At 57.2% G+C, this 15,744-nt stretch overlaps 1 protein-coding gene across 2 annotated transcripts in view; it reads right to left on the reverse strand.

The window, feature by feature from the left end:
* Positions 1–9,535, reverse strand: part of LOC111154888 (adherens junctions associated protein 1) — a 110,272-nt gene extending 100,737 nt beyond the window's left edge. For both annotated transcript variants that reach the window (XM_022514831.1, XM_022514830.1), the window contains exon 1: positions 9,306–9,535. In XM_022514831.1, coding sequence (XP_022370539.1) covers positions 9,306–9,334 — 29 coding nt within the window. In that variant the 5' untranslated portion in view covers positions 9,335–9,535. The remainder of the gene's footprint in view (positions 1–9,305) is intronic.
* Between the last annotated feature and the right edge of the window lie 6,209 nt (positions 9,536–15,744).

The following is a 15,744-nucleotide window of genomic DNA, read 5'->3' on the forward strand; positions in this document are numbered from 1 at the left end:
CCGCTCCACGGAGTGAAGGAAGCACTTGCCCACTGTAGGGCATTAGGGTTCTTTCCAACTTGAGACGAGGACACTTAAAGCTGCTACAACGCGGGTGTGTGCAGGTGTTGGGTGAACATGTCTGCATGGTTCTGGTCTCAATGCCCAGGAGTGAGAAGCTCCCCTACATGGTCCCACTTCCCACGTGACTGACAGCACGGGAGGGACCAGGTTCTCCACATCCTTGCCAGCACTTGGCGCTGTCAGTTTTGTTTATTTTAGCCGCTTCCTGTTGTAGACGAGTGGTGCTATTTGTGGGTTTAACCTGCATTTCTCTAACATCCTTCCATGTGCTTTCTGCCTACCTGAATGCCCCCTCTGGGGAAACGTCCCTTCACGGCCTTCACCTGTTTCTAATTGGGTTATGTTTTGAGACGTGTTGGTTTTTTGGATGCTGGCCCTCTGTCACTATGTGGTTTGCAAATATTCTCTCCCAGTCTGTAGTGTCTTTTTACCCTCTTGGATGAGTCTTTCACAGAGAAAATTATAAATTCTTGATGACGTCCAATCTATCAGATTTCTTCCTTTTATGGATCATGATTTGGTGGCAAGTCAAAGAGCTCTCTGCCTAGTAGCACATCTTGAATACCTTCTACTTAGTTTTTTTTTTTTCCTCTCTCTCTTTTCTGAGAGCTCTCTAGTTTTACATTTTACATTTAATCATGGGACCAATTTTGAACTAATTTGGTATTTGGTATTAGGTATGAGACTTAACATTGAGGTTCTTGTTTGTTTGCTGTTGGCTGAGAATGTCCCCTTGTTCCAGCACAATTTGTTGAAAAGGCTATCCTCCCTCCACTGGATTAGCACCTTTATCCAAAATGAGCTGGGCATATTTGTAGAAATCTGTGGATTCTCGGCTCTGTTTCATTAATCTATCTATCCCTCCATCAATGTGACGCCGTCTCAATAGGACAGCTACATAATATGTTGATCATCAGACCGATTCCTCTCGTTTTTTTATTATTTTATAATTTTACCAAGACTGTTTTTGTATTTCTAGTCTCTTTGCTTGCCTATATGCATTTTAGAATAACCTTACCTATGCAAGCAAATATTTTACTGGGATGTTGATAAGAATTGTGTTAAACGTCTACATCACTTTGAGAAGCGACTCCTTCCTTGGGTCTTCCCATCCATGAACATGGTATGACTTTCCATCACACAGACCTTCTTTCATCTCTTCCACTAGTACCACGTTCCTCCAAGCATGTGAGTCAGCAGCATAACATGATTTGTTAGGTTTACACTGAAATATTTCATTTTGGGGGTGATTGTAAAAGGCACTGCACTTTTTATTTCAGTGTCTATGTGTTCATTACTAACAGATGGAGACAGAATTCATTTTTACACATTTATCTTGTCTCCTCCAACCTCCCTGAGCTCATTCATTAGTTCTAGAAGTTTTTTTTTTTTTTTTAACAGATTACATGAGATTTTCTATGTAGGCCATCACATCATCTGCAAACAGGGACAGTTCTATTTCTTCCTTTCTGGATGTCTTTTATTGCATTTGTCACCCCAGCTAGGACCTCCAGCACACACTGAGTAAGAGTGGTCGAAGCAGACATCCCTGGTTTGTTCCTGATCTCAGGGGGAACTGCTTCCAGTTCTCAGCATTAAGTGTGAACGTAGTTGTAGGCTTTTGGATATGTCCTTTATCAAGCTGAAGAAGTACTCCTCTGTTCCGGTTTTTCTGGCGGTCCTTCTCGTGGACAGGTGCTGATCTTATCAAACGCAGAGGATTCTACGATATCTCTTCTTTAGCCTTTCATCTGATAGATTGCTGTGATTGATTTTCAAATATTGAACCATCCCTGTATCCATGGCCTAAACCCCACTCGGCCATGGTATATGCTTCTTTTTATATATTGCTGAATTTTGTGTGCTAATATTTTGTTAAGTTTTCTCATTTTCTGTTGGTCGGCAGCCAAGTTCGGATGCGGCGCCCTCCATCCTTTCTCACTTGGACTCTCACTCCAGTGAACACAGCAAGTTTCCTTCTACAGGAGGAGTTTTGTTTTAAAGACTGTTCTCTTCACCTAGACGTGGAGCTCCTAATATAGGTGCTCTGATGTCCACAGGTCCCCAAAGTGCCCACCACACATGGGTACACACTCATACTCATGTCCCCACACACCTATGTCTTGAACAAGGTTCCTAAATGTCTCCACAGGAATCAGACCTTGGCAATTCACATCTCTCCTACTCCCATGAGGCCCAGGGTGGCACAGACCCTTGGCATCACGTTGGTGGTAACTGCTGAGTGCAGGAAAGAGGACAGAGGCCCCACACTCAGGTCAGGTCTAGTGCATGTACGCTGGCTCTGGGACATCCTGAGGCAGAACCCTAGAACCGTCCCTCTAGGAGGTCAGCTCTCCCTTCTGGAAGGTGACCTGGCTTCTTGTTCTTCCGTGTGCTGATCTTACCCCTCCACTGACTGTCCCCCTGACCTGGGACACCTGTGTGGTAAGTGAGCGGGCTCTGTCACTCCCTCCTCAAGTTCCCCGAAGTGCTTCATGACAACCCCATCTGGGAACTACTCTGGCAGGTATGAAGAAACTTGGTCTTGGCCTGAACCAACGGCATGAGACCGCTGGCCTGAAGGAGGCGGCGGCGGCCCTGGCTCGATGTTCTGTCTCTGGCACTGGCATGACCAGGCACAGATCTGGCACTCAGCAAATGTCAAATGTCCGCTGTTGAATGAGGAGGAGCGCTGGACTGCCTGGCCCTTCTGGGAGCTCCCAGTAACAGCAATGGTGCCAAGCCTGACATCGGCTGGGAGGAGGGGCAGCGGGCTTGAAAACGCTTACTTTTCTCACTTCTGTGTTTCCTCAGGAAAGTGTCCAATATGACAACCAGCAGCCCCACGAGGCTTCTGAGCACCCCAAATGTGGCCCATATAATATTTCTATTGGCCACTGCTAGTCTCCACTCCGATAACAGCATTTTTATCCCCGCACATATTCCCCCTCTACTACTGCACGGTGGGGTCTCCCGGGGCAGAAACCCTCTCATTTCTGGGTTTCTGCACAACATCCACTCACAGTCACCCATCCCCAGGCATGCAAGAATTGAGCAGGGAGTCAAATGTGTGGCTAAAAGATCAAATGAGTAAACTCAGAAATCAGAGCATCCTCTCCACGTAACACAGACCTTTGAGGCGGACGCGTGTGGTTAACCATCTCCATCGCAGCAACCGCCAGCCAGCGCCTGTTTTGCATACTTGAAAGTCGATGGGAGAGCAGATCTTAAAAGTTTTTATCACAAGAAAAAAAAATTCTGTAACTGTGTGAAGGGATGGATGCTAGCTAGGTATCACCGTGGAGATCATCTCGCAAACTGTTATGTTACACGCCTGAAACTGACGTAGCGTTGTGTGTCTGTTACAGCCCCACGTGTAGGAAGAGCTGACGTGTTCCCTCTGAGTACCATGCAAACTCCGAGCTCCCATCTGGGGCAGGAGCAAAGGTGCCAGAGGTGTGGATGTGTTGCTGCCTGTCCTGTCCTCAGCATCTACCCGCCTGCCCGCCTGTGCACTCCCGTACTGACCAGAACCTTCTCTTGCAAATGAACTGTCTCTGTCTCGAGTTAACCTCTTCCTGGTCCCGGGTAGGTGTAGGAACTGTCCCAGTCCCCAAGAAAGCCAAAGGGAAGGGAGAACTCAGTCCAATAGTTGGCATTTGGCTTCAAGCCACCCTCCCCCCACTTCTCCTTGTCCTCCCTTTCTGGTCCTCTTCCCCTCAACCCCACACCTGTGCCACCTGCCTCCACATTCTCTTCCCATCTAGACCCATTCTTCCTCCCAAGCACTTAAAATTCAGGTGCTTTCACTCCTGCTGAACTAATTCTTTTTCCTAAACACATCTGCATTCCAGACAGGACTAAATCTCACAGCAAAGGAAAGACTCTCTAATGGTGAAAACGTGAGCACCAGTAAGGGAGGTGGAAGAAGCGTTCTGTCTGTCTGGGCCAGGACAGGGCCTGAACACAAGGTGGGCCCTGGCAGGGAATTCCTTGCCCAAGCCTCAGTGTGGAGTTAAGGACGAGTGACCACAGGGCAAGACTGATGAAGCCAGGGCACTGTGCCAGGCAGAAAGCACATCTGCTCCTGCACACACATCTCCCGAGCAGGGACTGTACCACACTCTCTTCTCAAGGGCTAAGGAAGAATGAGACTCCGTCCCTGCCCTCTCGGGCCCACAGTCCTGTTCAGCGTCAGTCAGGAAGCCTGAACACAGGTTTCTGGTGGACACACCCCCTGGGGCTCCACCGCCAGCTACCAGGTCCTGAGGTTACCTGCTCCAGAAGGCCCTGAGGTCATGCATGGGGAGGGCCGGCAGCAGCCGCACGGCCCAGGCAACCACCCACACGGGCTGGAAACGGTGGGAGAGGGCAGAACGGCAGGAGGCCCTGCCATGCCAGCCCTCCTTGGCTGGCCACCCGAGGGAGAGTGCGACAAGTGGCAGGCATCCCAGTGAGTGGACAGAACGAGCACCGGGAAGGGCAGGCTGGGAAGGCGGATGCACAGATGGGCCCCGCACGGCTGCCACCAATCTGCTCTCGGGGGGAGGGAAGCAAGTGAAGAAATAAAGTGACCACCCTTCTGCAGAGTGCTGGCAGGAGCTGGAAAGGCAAACGTGAGCCCCAGCCCCTCCCCCGTCATCACCAGGTCCCCTTGGTCCAGCAGCAAGACCTGGCTTCTGCCAACACGAGACCCCAGCACACTGCCCCTGGTCTGGGCTCTCTTTCAGCCCGTGGGACAGCCTCATAATGATGAAGACTCCCTCCCCCCCAAGGAATGTTGGGTTTCTGGCTTCTCACTGTCCCTGGGGCCCTTGCAGAGCTCAGCCGGCCACTTCTCTGCACCTGCCAGGCGTCCCAATTATTAACTCAGCCTCCCCAGATGCTGCTGGGGGTAGTGAGGCAGCCGCCCCCCACCCCAGCAGTGGCAGGGCCTGAAGCCCGCACCCTCTTCCGGAAGGGGCGCTGGGGACCTGGCATTGAAGAAAAATCCCACCTTTTCTCCTTGACTGCTGGAGGGAGGGGGCAGGAGCAGCCAGGCCTCCCCAGGCAGCCAGATCTGCTCCAGCCCTGACAGGGACAGAGAACTCAGGGAACTGGGGGCGCCCCCCACACCAAGGCCCCTGATATGGGCACGCGGCAGCCTCTGACTTTCTATTAACTGCGAGTTAATCTGAGTTACGTAACTGCCACTCCCCACTCAGCGGCCTTATGACTCACCGACTCCTTTGAGTTCCTGGAAGGGGGTCTTAGAGAGTCAGTGGGCCCCGAGGCTTGTCGGCTCCAGCTCCAGCAAGCCCCGGCTCCTGCCTCCCGCTCGTGTCTGACTGGCATCGGGCAGGAGAAACCCTCTCGAGCCAGACTTCAAACACGGAAATCTAGATCAAGGATATATTTGGCTTTCCAAGCTAATCTTTACATCAATTTGGTCTCTACTGACTTGTAGCCCTTTGAAGAAAACTTGGCAACCGCCCATATGGAAAGGCGATGACTCTTATGTAACCCCAGACAGGAGCCCCTGGGCTCTGGAAGGTGCGGCAGCCCCGGGTGGGTGGGGCCTGCTGTTTACCCACGGCGTGGTGGCCTGGGAAGCGGCTTCTATCGACATGCCCAGGCAGTGGAGTTTGCCCGGGAGAAGGCCCGGGAAGTAAAGGCATCAGGATGCAGGCCAGCCCACCTGTGCCAGAACATCCTGCTGGCACCCAGGCCAGTAGGCTGGGGGACGACAAGGCCAGGCTGGGTGACCACCACTGCCACGGACACCTGAACCACCCCAGTGTAGAGGATGCAGGTCACAGTGGGGACATGGCTGTTCCCTCTCTGGAACCCTGGAGCCAGACGCCTCGGGGAGGCCTGGACCTGTCTCCACTTGTGAGCTGGCTGGCCCTGCTCCCTGCGTACCGCCCTCTTGGACGCACAGAAGAAAAGGAAACAGGTGCTGACAGTAAACCAACAGAAGGGCGGGGAGGAGCCCGCCGGCCCCTTCTCCACTTGGACTGTGGCTCCCCTGGGTGGGCGTGGCAGGAGGGGAGGGGGACTTGCCCCAGTGCTGGGAAGATCTGAGCTGCCTCCCCGAATGGCCCTTCGTTCCAGCGTCACTGTCCCCAGTGAGCATCCCCGCCGCTGACACGCGATGGATTCCGGCTGCAATCAATTTGGTAGCAGCAGCTGGAAATGGGCACGAGCCAGGTTTCACCAGGAGGGCGATGTCTGTGCACAGAGCGTCTGACTCTGTCCGTCCTCTTGAAGCCTCCGCACGGCCCGGCTGCTGGACTTCAGAGGCGGGGATGGTGGCAGCCCACCCGCTGGGTCCGGGTGGTGAGGCCCGAACATGGTACCGCGGCGCTTGGCCAGAGCTCGGGGGACTGCGAAACACCTCATGGAGAAAGGGAGCCACATGACTTTGTTACACACCCACCCCGGAGCGGACACAAACACCCGGGGCCTCGGTGGGTGGGAGAACGGGCAGAGCGGCCCTCAGGAGCCCGGGCTGGGAAGCAGCAGGGGCGCTGGCTGGCCGTGGCACGCCAGAGCACTCCTAGCAAACGCCTCGCACACTCCCAGCCCTGACGGAGCTGCGGTGCCGTGGGCTGCAGGCTCCGAGGCCACTTGAACGCCAGGCAGCTGGACTGAGCTGCGTGCTGAGTAAGCACCCCTGCGAGCCGGGCCCAGCGCTCGTTCATGCCTGAGCTCTAGAGCAGCTGGTCCAGAGACCAGGCTGCCTTCAAGAGATACCTTTATCCATGCTTGGGGCTTTGATACAACTCCCACCAAAAAGGCATGAAAACAGCTCCGTGAGACAGAAATCTGTTTCTGCCTCGTGAGAAGAAAAGGCTCCATGCACAGGTCCCGTCACACACAGCAGCAAAAAACCCAGCCCGGACCTTGTCTCTCAGGGGCCCGAGCAGAGGGCTTGTCTCTCAGGCAATGCTCCCAGCTGCCTTCCACAGACCCGGGCTCCGCGTTCTTCATCTGCCTGAGAAGTCAGGTTTGAAGCCGGGGAGTGGGAGGTGCGGGGCTCACCCTGGGAGCTACAGAGTGGCTTGTAAGCAAAGCTGACGAGCTTTCTCCCAGGAAGAAGTGCATTTCCAGGGCTGGGCAAGCAGTCCTGGCTCCATCACCGTTACCCTTGCCTGGTGTGAGGGGGGAACAGCACAGACCCTCCCGGCAAGACACCTCTGCTGGCCAGGGGATGGCTTTCACAGACATGACAGAGCTCTCTCCTGTCAGCCTCCTAGACAGGTGATAGCTCGTCCTTAGAGGCACACTTACAGAAAATCTCTTGGGCTAACACTGAAGAGAAAAAAAAAAAAAAAAAGCTAAAGGTCAAACTTCAAAATCACCAACAGAACTATTTCCTACAGCAAAATCCCAAGGAGCTCTCACTGAGGGATGCTTTAGAGAACTGTTCTCGTGAATTCTGAACCAACAGAGGTTTCCTTCCATGGTATTTACTCTTCTCTTCCCCTTACCAAAATGTACTAATCTTTCAATCTAGCAACTTCGTAATAAAAAACAAAAGAAAAACCCACGGAACTTGCCAGCAGTCAGTCAGAAATCAGGCAGCCAGAAAGTAGCTCAGGAAGAAGCATCTGGGAGCCAAAGGTGCACCCAGAGCCAGGGCGGGGACCCCCAGATCTTTCCCGAGGCCCTCTGGGGCTGGCCAAGCCTTGAGAGGCGGATGGCAGGACGCCGGGAGGGGTCACCAAGCGAGGCGGCCCTCGCTCCATTTTGTCTGCGTCCCAGAACAGGAGCCTAAACCTTATCTAGTCCAAGCACACGGTATCGATTCAGGACGCGCCAATACCCAACAGATGTGCTCCACCATTAACCTTGTAAAGCCCACGCTGGCAAACAAGATCCAGCCACCAGGAGAAGGAACGCCACTTTCCAGAAAAAGGCTGATAATAACATTTGACAATTTTCACGCGATGTTTTAAAGTCTTTACCCCCCGGGACGGGGGACTGTCTCATAAATCAAAGGCTGCTAGAGAACGCGTGGTGCCTCTGCTTCCGATTTCTCAAAATCAGGACGCGCACTTGAGTCTCTACCGCTCACTCCCCCCAGCTCCGATGGGGCGGCGTTGGGGCGGCGCAGGCAGCCGCTCCAGTACCTCGCGGCCCTTTCCTCCCCAGCACGGGAGCGCAGTGCATCCCAGTGGACAAACTTGAGAACCGCACCGCTTTCTCCGCCTCCGCCTATGTCCTCCTTGCTTTGCCTTGCAACCCGGGACCCAAAAACGCACCAGCTCCGCGAAGCCCCCCACTCCCCGCTCCGCCCCACCGGCAGGCGGGCGACGGTCTGCAAGCAGCCTGCCCCGCCAAGGGGACAGCTACGCACGACTGGGCTTTAAGCCGCCCCTGGCACGGATTGAAAGCCCGAGCTCCACAGCAAGCGGGCAAAGTTTGCCGGAAAGGGTCTTCCTGTGTACCCCTGCCGCGAGTTCCAGGCTCGACCCCCTGGCTCCAGCTGGCCTGGAGTCTGGACTCAGACAAGCCCCGGGGCGCTCCCGCGGGTGTTTGCGTGCGTGGGTGGGTAGGGGGTGTCCGCCCGAGCTCCCCCAGAGGCCCAGCGTCTCCCGCCCCAGCTGCCCGCCAGCTGTGCGCGCCGGTCGGGCCCAGAGGTCACCGGCAAACAGCTGGATAGGCAGCTGGGAGCCCGGGAGGCCCCTGCTCAGCCCTGGGGCCCCGAGGAAGGGGAAGGGAGGGCGGAGTGGCTGTTTGATTTTGGTTCCCTCCAATTCCGCCTTCCAAGCTCTCGCCGGGAGCCGGGAGCCGCGAGCCGGCAGCCGGGAGCCGGGAGCCGGCAGCCGGGAGCCGGCAGCTGGGAGCCGGGGGAGCTCTAGCTTTCTCCGGCAGCCTCGGCCCCCGCCCTGGGTCCACGGCCCGCCGGGCCCCGGGGAGGAGGCGCGCCGGGGCGGCAGGCCAGGACACTGCGCTGCTGGCGCCGGGAGCCGCGGACTCGCCGGGCCAGCCCCACCGCACGGGGAGCTGAGGCGGGCGCCCCTGGCCCGACCCAGACGCGCGCAGCCCGGGAGAGCCGGCCGCTCCCTCCGGGGCCGCGGAGCTCCAAGCTCCGGACTGGCACCCCGACCGAGCTCCTGGGGCCCCTCCTGGCAGCTAGCGGGGAGCGGGGAGGGGTCCCTTTATTTGCAACGTTGAGGAGAGCGCCGCTCCAGCCCAGCCCGGCACCCACGCACCCACGCACCCACACGCACCCCGGCGCTGGCCGGGTCGCTCACCTGAGTCCTAAAAGCTGTTGAATCCACATGGTCACGTTTCGGGGAGCGGAGCCTCAGACCTTGCTCGCCCCAGCCATCTGCGCGGCGCCCGCGCCCGCTCGCTTCCGTCCCACGGCGCCGGTCTCCGGCTCTCCGTCTGCCGCCGCCCGCCGCCCGCCGCCCGCCGGCCGCGGGGCGCAGAGCGAGTCAGAGCACGGCCGCGCGGGGCTCCATGCCGGCCGGCGCGCCGCCGCCGTTGGGGCGCATGGCTCAGGCGGGGCGGCCCGCGGGGGCGCACATCCTCCGGCCGGGGCGCGGGGCTCGCCGCCCCTCCGGGGGCGAGCCAGCGAAGGCGGCAGCGAGGCGGGGGCGCCCACGGCCGGCCCGGGAGGGGCGCGCTCCGGCGCTGCGGCCGCGAGGTGAGAGTCGGAGGAGACGCGGCTTCGCCCTCCGGGGCGGTGGGGAGGGAGGCCGGGCGGCGCCGCCGCGCACGGTGCGTGTCTCGTGGCGCGGCTCTCGCCTCCGGTCCGAGCCCCGCGCCGAGGGGGCGGCGCGGTCCGGGGGTGCGGGCGGCGGCGACGCGGAAGGACGCGGGTCGCCTCCGCGCGGCGCCAGGTCAGGGGGCTCTGCCGGGGGTGCGCCGCCGGCCGGCACCTCTCAAGTTGGCCGGGGGCTCCGTCTGAGCGCTCGCTCTGCAGACGGCCGCGGCGCCGGAGGCCGGCAGGAGGCGGGCGCGGGAGGCGCGCGGGGCGAGGGCGCCGTGGAGCGCGGGGCGTGGGGACGCGCGGCGGCGGCGCCGCGCCGAGGAGGCGCGCGGGGATCCCGGGGCCCCGCCGCCCGCGCCCACCGCGCCCGCCGCAGAGCCTCCCGCGCCGCTCGGCCACCTCCCTCCGCGCGTCTGCCTCTCCGCGCGCTCGCCCCCGCCTCCCCGAGCGGGTCCCAACTCCGCCCGCCTGGCCCGGCTCACGTCACCCGCCTTCCCCGCCCCTCGAACTGGAGCCCGAGCCCCCTGCCCGGCGCCGGCTGCCGCTCTCTGCCCCGCCTCACCGCGCGGAGCTGTGCCCGGCCCCGGCGACACATCAGGCGGGGTCCCCGGCCGCCCTTTACCCATCCCCGGCCTCGTCCCAGTCCCCACCTTGGGAAAGGCTCGGGAGAGGCCGCGGGCTCGGATTGGACCGCCGGGCGCCGCCGGATGGTGTTGCCACGGTAACCGGATGGCCTGCGAAGCAGTTTGAGGTTCCGACCCATTTACGGGTGCGCCCGGTGGACCTGGAGAGCTAATTTGGGGAGGGGGCGTTCCTGACGGAGCACTGGCGGTGGGGGGCGCCTGGAGCGAGAAGCTGCGCAGAAAGTTTCCTCCAGGCGGAGCTGCACCAGAGGCGCCGCCAGAGTCGGGGATGCAGGAGGGTCTGCGGCTAGGGGTCCCTCTCTTCCCGCCTCCTCGCCTCCCCCCTCCGCCCCCCCGCCTTGAGCCCTGGCGGAAGAAGCCCCTGCGTTCCAGGTCAGAGCTCAGCACTTTCTGCCCCAGCCCAGGCCGGACCTGAATGTCCAGGCTCCCGCAACCTCTGGGGCTGAGCGTCAGGCAGCAACTGCTGCTCGGCCAGGCCCTCGATCCCGAGGTGTCGTGGAGAGTTCCGAGTCCTCGGCCTCCCAGACCCCGTCGTAGCGAGTAACCCGGCCTCATTCCCATCCCACGACTTCCCCTTGCCTTCCTGGTGAGGCTGTATTTGCTGGACAGTGGCTGGAGGAGGAAGGGCCCTCGCTGCTGGCCTTTCACTGAGAGAACTGACCTACAGTGAACCGCTCTGCCAAAGGCCAGACGTGGTCTGCGCCCCTGGGAAACCACCCGCAAAGCCCTGGGTATCCACTCGGTGCCCCTGAAAGCCCTGCAGCATCGCAGGCCTTCGGGGTCACCTGCCACAGCTCTTCTGTGGCCACCGTGGAAGCCGGTCCTGGGAGCGGAAGGAAGGTTAACTAATACCAGACCTGACCCACGCAGTGGCCTCCCTCAGCCAAGCTCCGGAACTCCCCCCAGTCTTGTCAGCACAGACACCCCACTTTACTGGTGGGGCCTCCCCGAGAAGGCGCAGCTGGTGGGGGGGGCAGATCGGTCCTGTGTGTCTGGGACTTGGACTCCCAGGCAGGCCCTTCATCCCTGGGCTTCGGGTCTTGAAAGCAGGAGCCTGCTGGGCCCAGACAGCAGGTGTGGGTGACCGGCCTCCCCACGAAGATCCCAGAGGGCAGAGGCAGGAGGCGAGGACCTGTGGTGGCAAGAACCCAAGGTTTGCCATGAGCACACCAGCCAGTGCTGTTTACTCACTGAGGGGGCCGGGGTGCCTGCTCTAACTCTCCGACCTTGTTTCCTTCTCTGCAAAATGGGTTTCATTTTCGTGGGGAGTAAATGATGGGGCCTCACACACAGTGTCACTATTAGGGTTCAAAGACGCACCAGGCTGAGTCGGCACTTTGGCTGCCTGGCCCTTCCTGGGTGGTCTTCCCCGGGAGCCTTCTCCCTGAAGAGTTGGGGGAACAGAGCCCACCAAGGGGGACCGGGAGGTGCTGGGCCCAGGATAGTCAGGGGAGAAGGGGGTGCCCACAGTGCTGCCACCTAGCGGGACACAGTGGGGGTGCTGCAGGAGGGAGACCCTTTCAGGAGCCAGAATAACCCTCTAGTAGGCCCCTGGCCAGAAGGTCTGGGGGTGGGGGAAGGTCCTGATCCCCTCAGTTCCAGGGACCCCTTCAGCAGCCGTGTGCAAAATGGGGACCTTGTCTCAGAAGGTTCATAAACGCATTCGCTAAAATGCACTAAGAAGTGTTATTAGGAAGTCAATTATATTGCAATGCGTCACCAAACTATTAAAACAAATTTTTGAAACAGCAATGTACGTCCTTTAATATTATGTCAAGTAATGAGTGGGTGTATCCACAGCATTGCACGATTTAGAAGGAGAGACACGCACCAATGATATTTTGAGACATCCTAAATGTCGGTCACGTGATGGGGGATGCCGGCAGGTTCTGGGTTTGAGAGCAGGTCCCAGGGACCTCGTGCCCCTGCGGCCTGTTGCCTGCCCTTGTAATGGAAGGAAATCCTGGATTTCAGTTGGAATTTGCAAGAATAAACATATCATTTTTCCCCACCCATGTCTAAAGACCCCTTGGGTTCTACCCACGTAACCTGGGGGTCCCCGGACCGCAGTATGACCCCTGGCTAAAGAGGACAGTGCCCCGAAAACAGCAAGGGAGGAAGCTGGCAGAGGTAGCGGAGGACACAGTCGGTGTTCACCAAGTGAGGGCAGGCTCTGCCATCTCTGCAGACAGGGGCATCCCTCCAACCCCCAGGCCCCAGCACGTCAGTAAGGACTGGAGCACACTCAAGTTGTTTTCCCTCTGGGCTCTGATAACTATGGGCACAGCTCCCTCCAGAGAAAGCACCCACCTGGTATTCTGTTTGTTTTTGTATTTTTCTCTTGATGAAAACATTGTCGTTTTTTACATGCTGTAAAATAATAAAGCCAGGACTTCTATGTCACCATTAATGTAACTGATTTTCTGTACTTGGAGACCATCTCACATTTCTGACCTTTTCATTTTCCTCCTCTCTTGGGAATTGGGAGGGTGGGCGGACGTCATCCCACACCCAACACAGACTCTCTCTCTCTCTCTCTCTCTCTTTCTCTCTCTCTCTCTCTCACACACACACACACACACACACACACACAGGCCTCCAGGCTTCAGCAAGTGCAAAAGGGAAGTTCTCAGTGGAAGCCGCTCTGGAAGGCTCTCCCGGCCCCCGCCCCAGGAGCAAGCCCCACCCTGAAACCTTAGAATCAGCTTGCAGCCCACTGGTCTTTTGGAGCCCCTTGCCTCTGCCCTGCCCTGCCCTATTTTCCCAACCAAGGAGCGGCTGACCCCCTGCAGGGGTCCTCTCTGAAGCTCTCTTAGGCCATTTACCTAATGGCCTTCACACAGTCGACTATTTTTAAAACCCATCCAAAGCCAAATTGAGATGGCATTGTTCATTTTTCTCCCAAGGAGGTAAATGTGTCTTAAGCATGACATTTGATTAAGTGGCTAAGTTTGTGATTTTAAATGGAAGGAAAAATGCTGATTAAAATTATTATAAGTTTCTTTAAAGCATTCACACTACTACTTCTCTGCCCCCTGCCTTACTCTCTCCCCCACACAAGAAAACTTGCCTGTGGTCGGGTGGAGGAGGGGAAGGAATTCCAGGTCACTTTGCCTTCTGGGGGAGGGGAGGTGCCCAGGCTGCAGAATCCCTCCCCTGTCCTCTATGCCGTTCCCCAGGTGAGACTTGCACACAGCTGCAAACTCCAGACGGGTGCGAGAGCGAGGCCGCCATGTCAGGGGCCAGGGAGAGAAGCCGAGACTCCCGCAGACAAAATGACTCACAGGACAGTCAGCCCAGCCCAGGGACAGCAAGAGAAAAATGCCAAGTCTCTCCGGTCCATTCAAACGGGCTTGTGTATCTGAAAGAGGAACAGTTGCTTCCTCCGCTCGTTCTGTGCAAGTGATGGACTGTGAAGGCAGGTGGGAAAGGGACTGCCTGAGGATTTGAACTGGCCTGGGATGAAGGGAAAAACCCCACTTCAAGGCTTTTGGGGATTCACTGTGATGACAGGTCGGCTTCTATTTAGATGGGCAAAGATGAGGAGAAACAGGAGAAAGACTAATTTGCAAATTGGAGTGACCATTTGCACACAGTCTCTTGGCCCTGTGGAGTCTGGAGATTGGGGGCCTGCAGGTGGAGAGAAGAAAGAAGGTACAGAGGTGGGCAGAGGCATGTAGGGAAGCTGGTCAGGGACTGGGGTGACCCCAGGAGGGGCATAGTGCCCAGCTGAGTCCTCACATTTTCTTGTAACTATGGCTGAGACCAAAGTCTGAGGGTTTTGTCCCAGGCTGTGGCTCTGCTCCGAGGCAGTTGTGTTCCTGCTAAAGGTATGTCAAGGAGTGATGGAAGGGGTGGTCTCTGCTGTGGGGCAGGTGAGGGTTGGGAAGAGGCAGCCAGCGGGCCAGTGGAGCCAGAAGATCTGAGGAAAATCCACTTCCTCTCTCATACTCCAGAAGACACTGGGCCTTGGGAGGGAGAGGCAAGAGTGCTGGACTTCACAACGTACTAGGGATGGGGCTCATTTGGATATTAAGGGAAAGAGGTGAGGGGAGATCAGGGACATGGGAGATCAGACCCTTGGTTGTTCTGGAGGATGAGTCCCTCTCTGGCACCCAAATTTCTGACACCTGGTTGTAAGAGGATGAGAGGGTGAGTTCATCCTGATGAATAAACCCTGAGCACGTACAGAAAGGACCCGTGAGTGAGGCCCCTCAGAAACAAACATGCCTCAGTGGAGAAACTCCTGAAATGGGGACGACTGCCCAAGGAAGGAGGTCTGACCTGGGAGCGGTAGCTGCCGCTGGCTGGTCTCGGGCAGAAAAGGCAAAGCTGGACGCCAATGTAGCTCCATTATTGATGTCCCTTCCCAATTGATTCATAAGCCACATCGGTCAGCACAGACTAGATTATGTTGTAGCAACAGACAACCCCCAGAGCTCCATGGCTGAACCCAAAGAAGGTCAACGTCTTGCTCATGACCACCAACAGTTTGCCATCAGCTGTGCTGCACACATTGTCTTCATTCTGGGACCCAGCCTGAAGGAGCTGCTCTTACCTGAACATCCAGCTCAGGTAAGATGCTCTTACCTGAACAGTCCCACAACCGAGGGTACAGAGTCATGGCGGAAGCTCATGGTGGCCCTTAAAGCTTTTACTGGGAAAGAACACATGGCACTTCTATGCACATGTCACTGGCCAAAGCAAGTAAGATGGCCAAGCTGACAATGGAGGCTGAGGACACATAAAGCTCACACAGGGAGGGACCAGTGATACGTTGTGCACTCCCACAGTCCCCTACAGATACCACCAGATGTCAGTCATTCAAGAGGATCACTTGTATTTCAATTTCACTGAGACCCTAAACTTGACAATGCCAGAATCTGTTCAAAGGAAGGAGCACATTTTCTGGCAGGCACACTGAGTTTGCACACCTTTTCTACTTCCAAACTCTAGAGAGATTCTTGACTTGGGAGGCTGGGAGGACTCTGGACCTGACTGCATCATCCATTGAAGAGTCAGGCACCTGCCTAATGCTAGAAGCACAGAGGCAGACACTTGCCAACTATAGTTGGGTGGTGGGGGGGTGATCTGCTTACCCCTAACTATAGCCGTGGTCAGACAATGTATCTTTGGAGGCTATGCTTCTATCTAGGGGGGAGAGCTGTGATTAGTCAAGAAAAATCATCATCATCATAGTAGTCACCATCACCATCATCACCCCCGTGATCACCATCATCATCACCATCTCCGTCATCATCATCATCACCATTGTCATCACCACCATCATCATCTCCATCATCACCACCATCATCATCTCCATCATCACCA

The sequence above is a fragment of the Enhydra lutris genome, unplaced genomic scaffold (genome assembly GCF_002288905.1).
Source record: "Enhydra lutris kenyoni isolate GAN:26980312 unplaced genomic scaffold, ASM228890v2 scaffoldscaffold38, whole genome shotgun sequence".
Classification (NCBI taxonomy): Eukaryota; Metazoa; Chordata; class Mammalia; order Carnivora; family Mustelidae; genus Enhydra; species Enhydra lutris.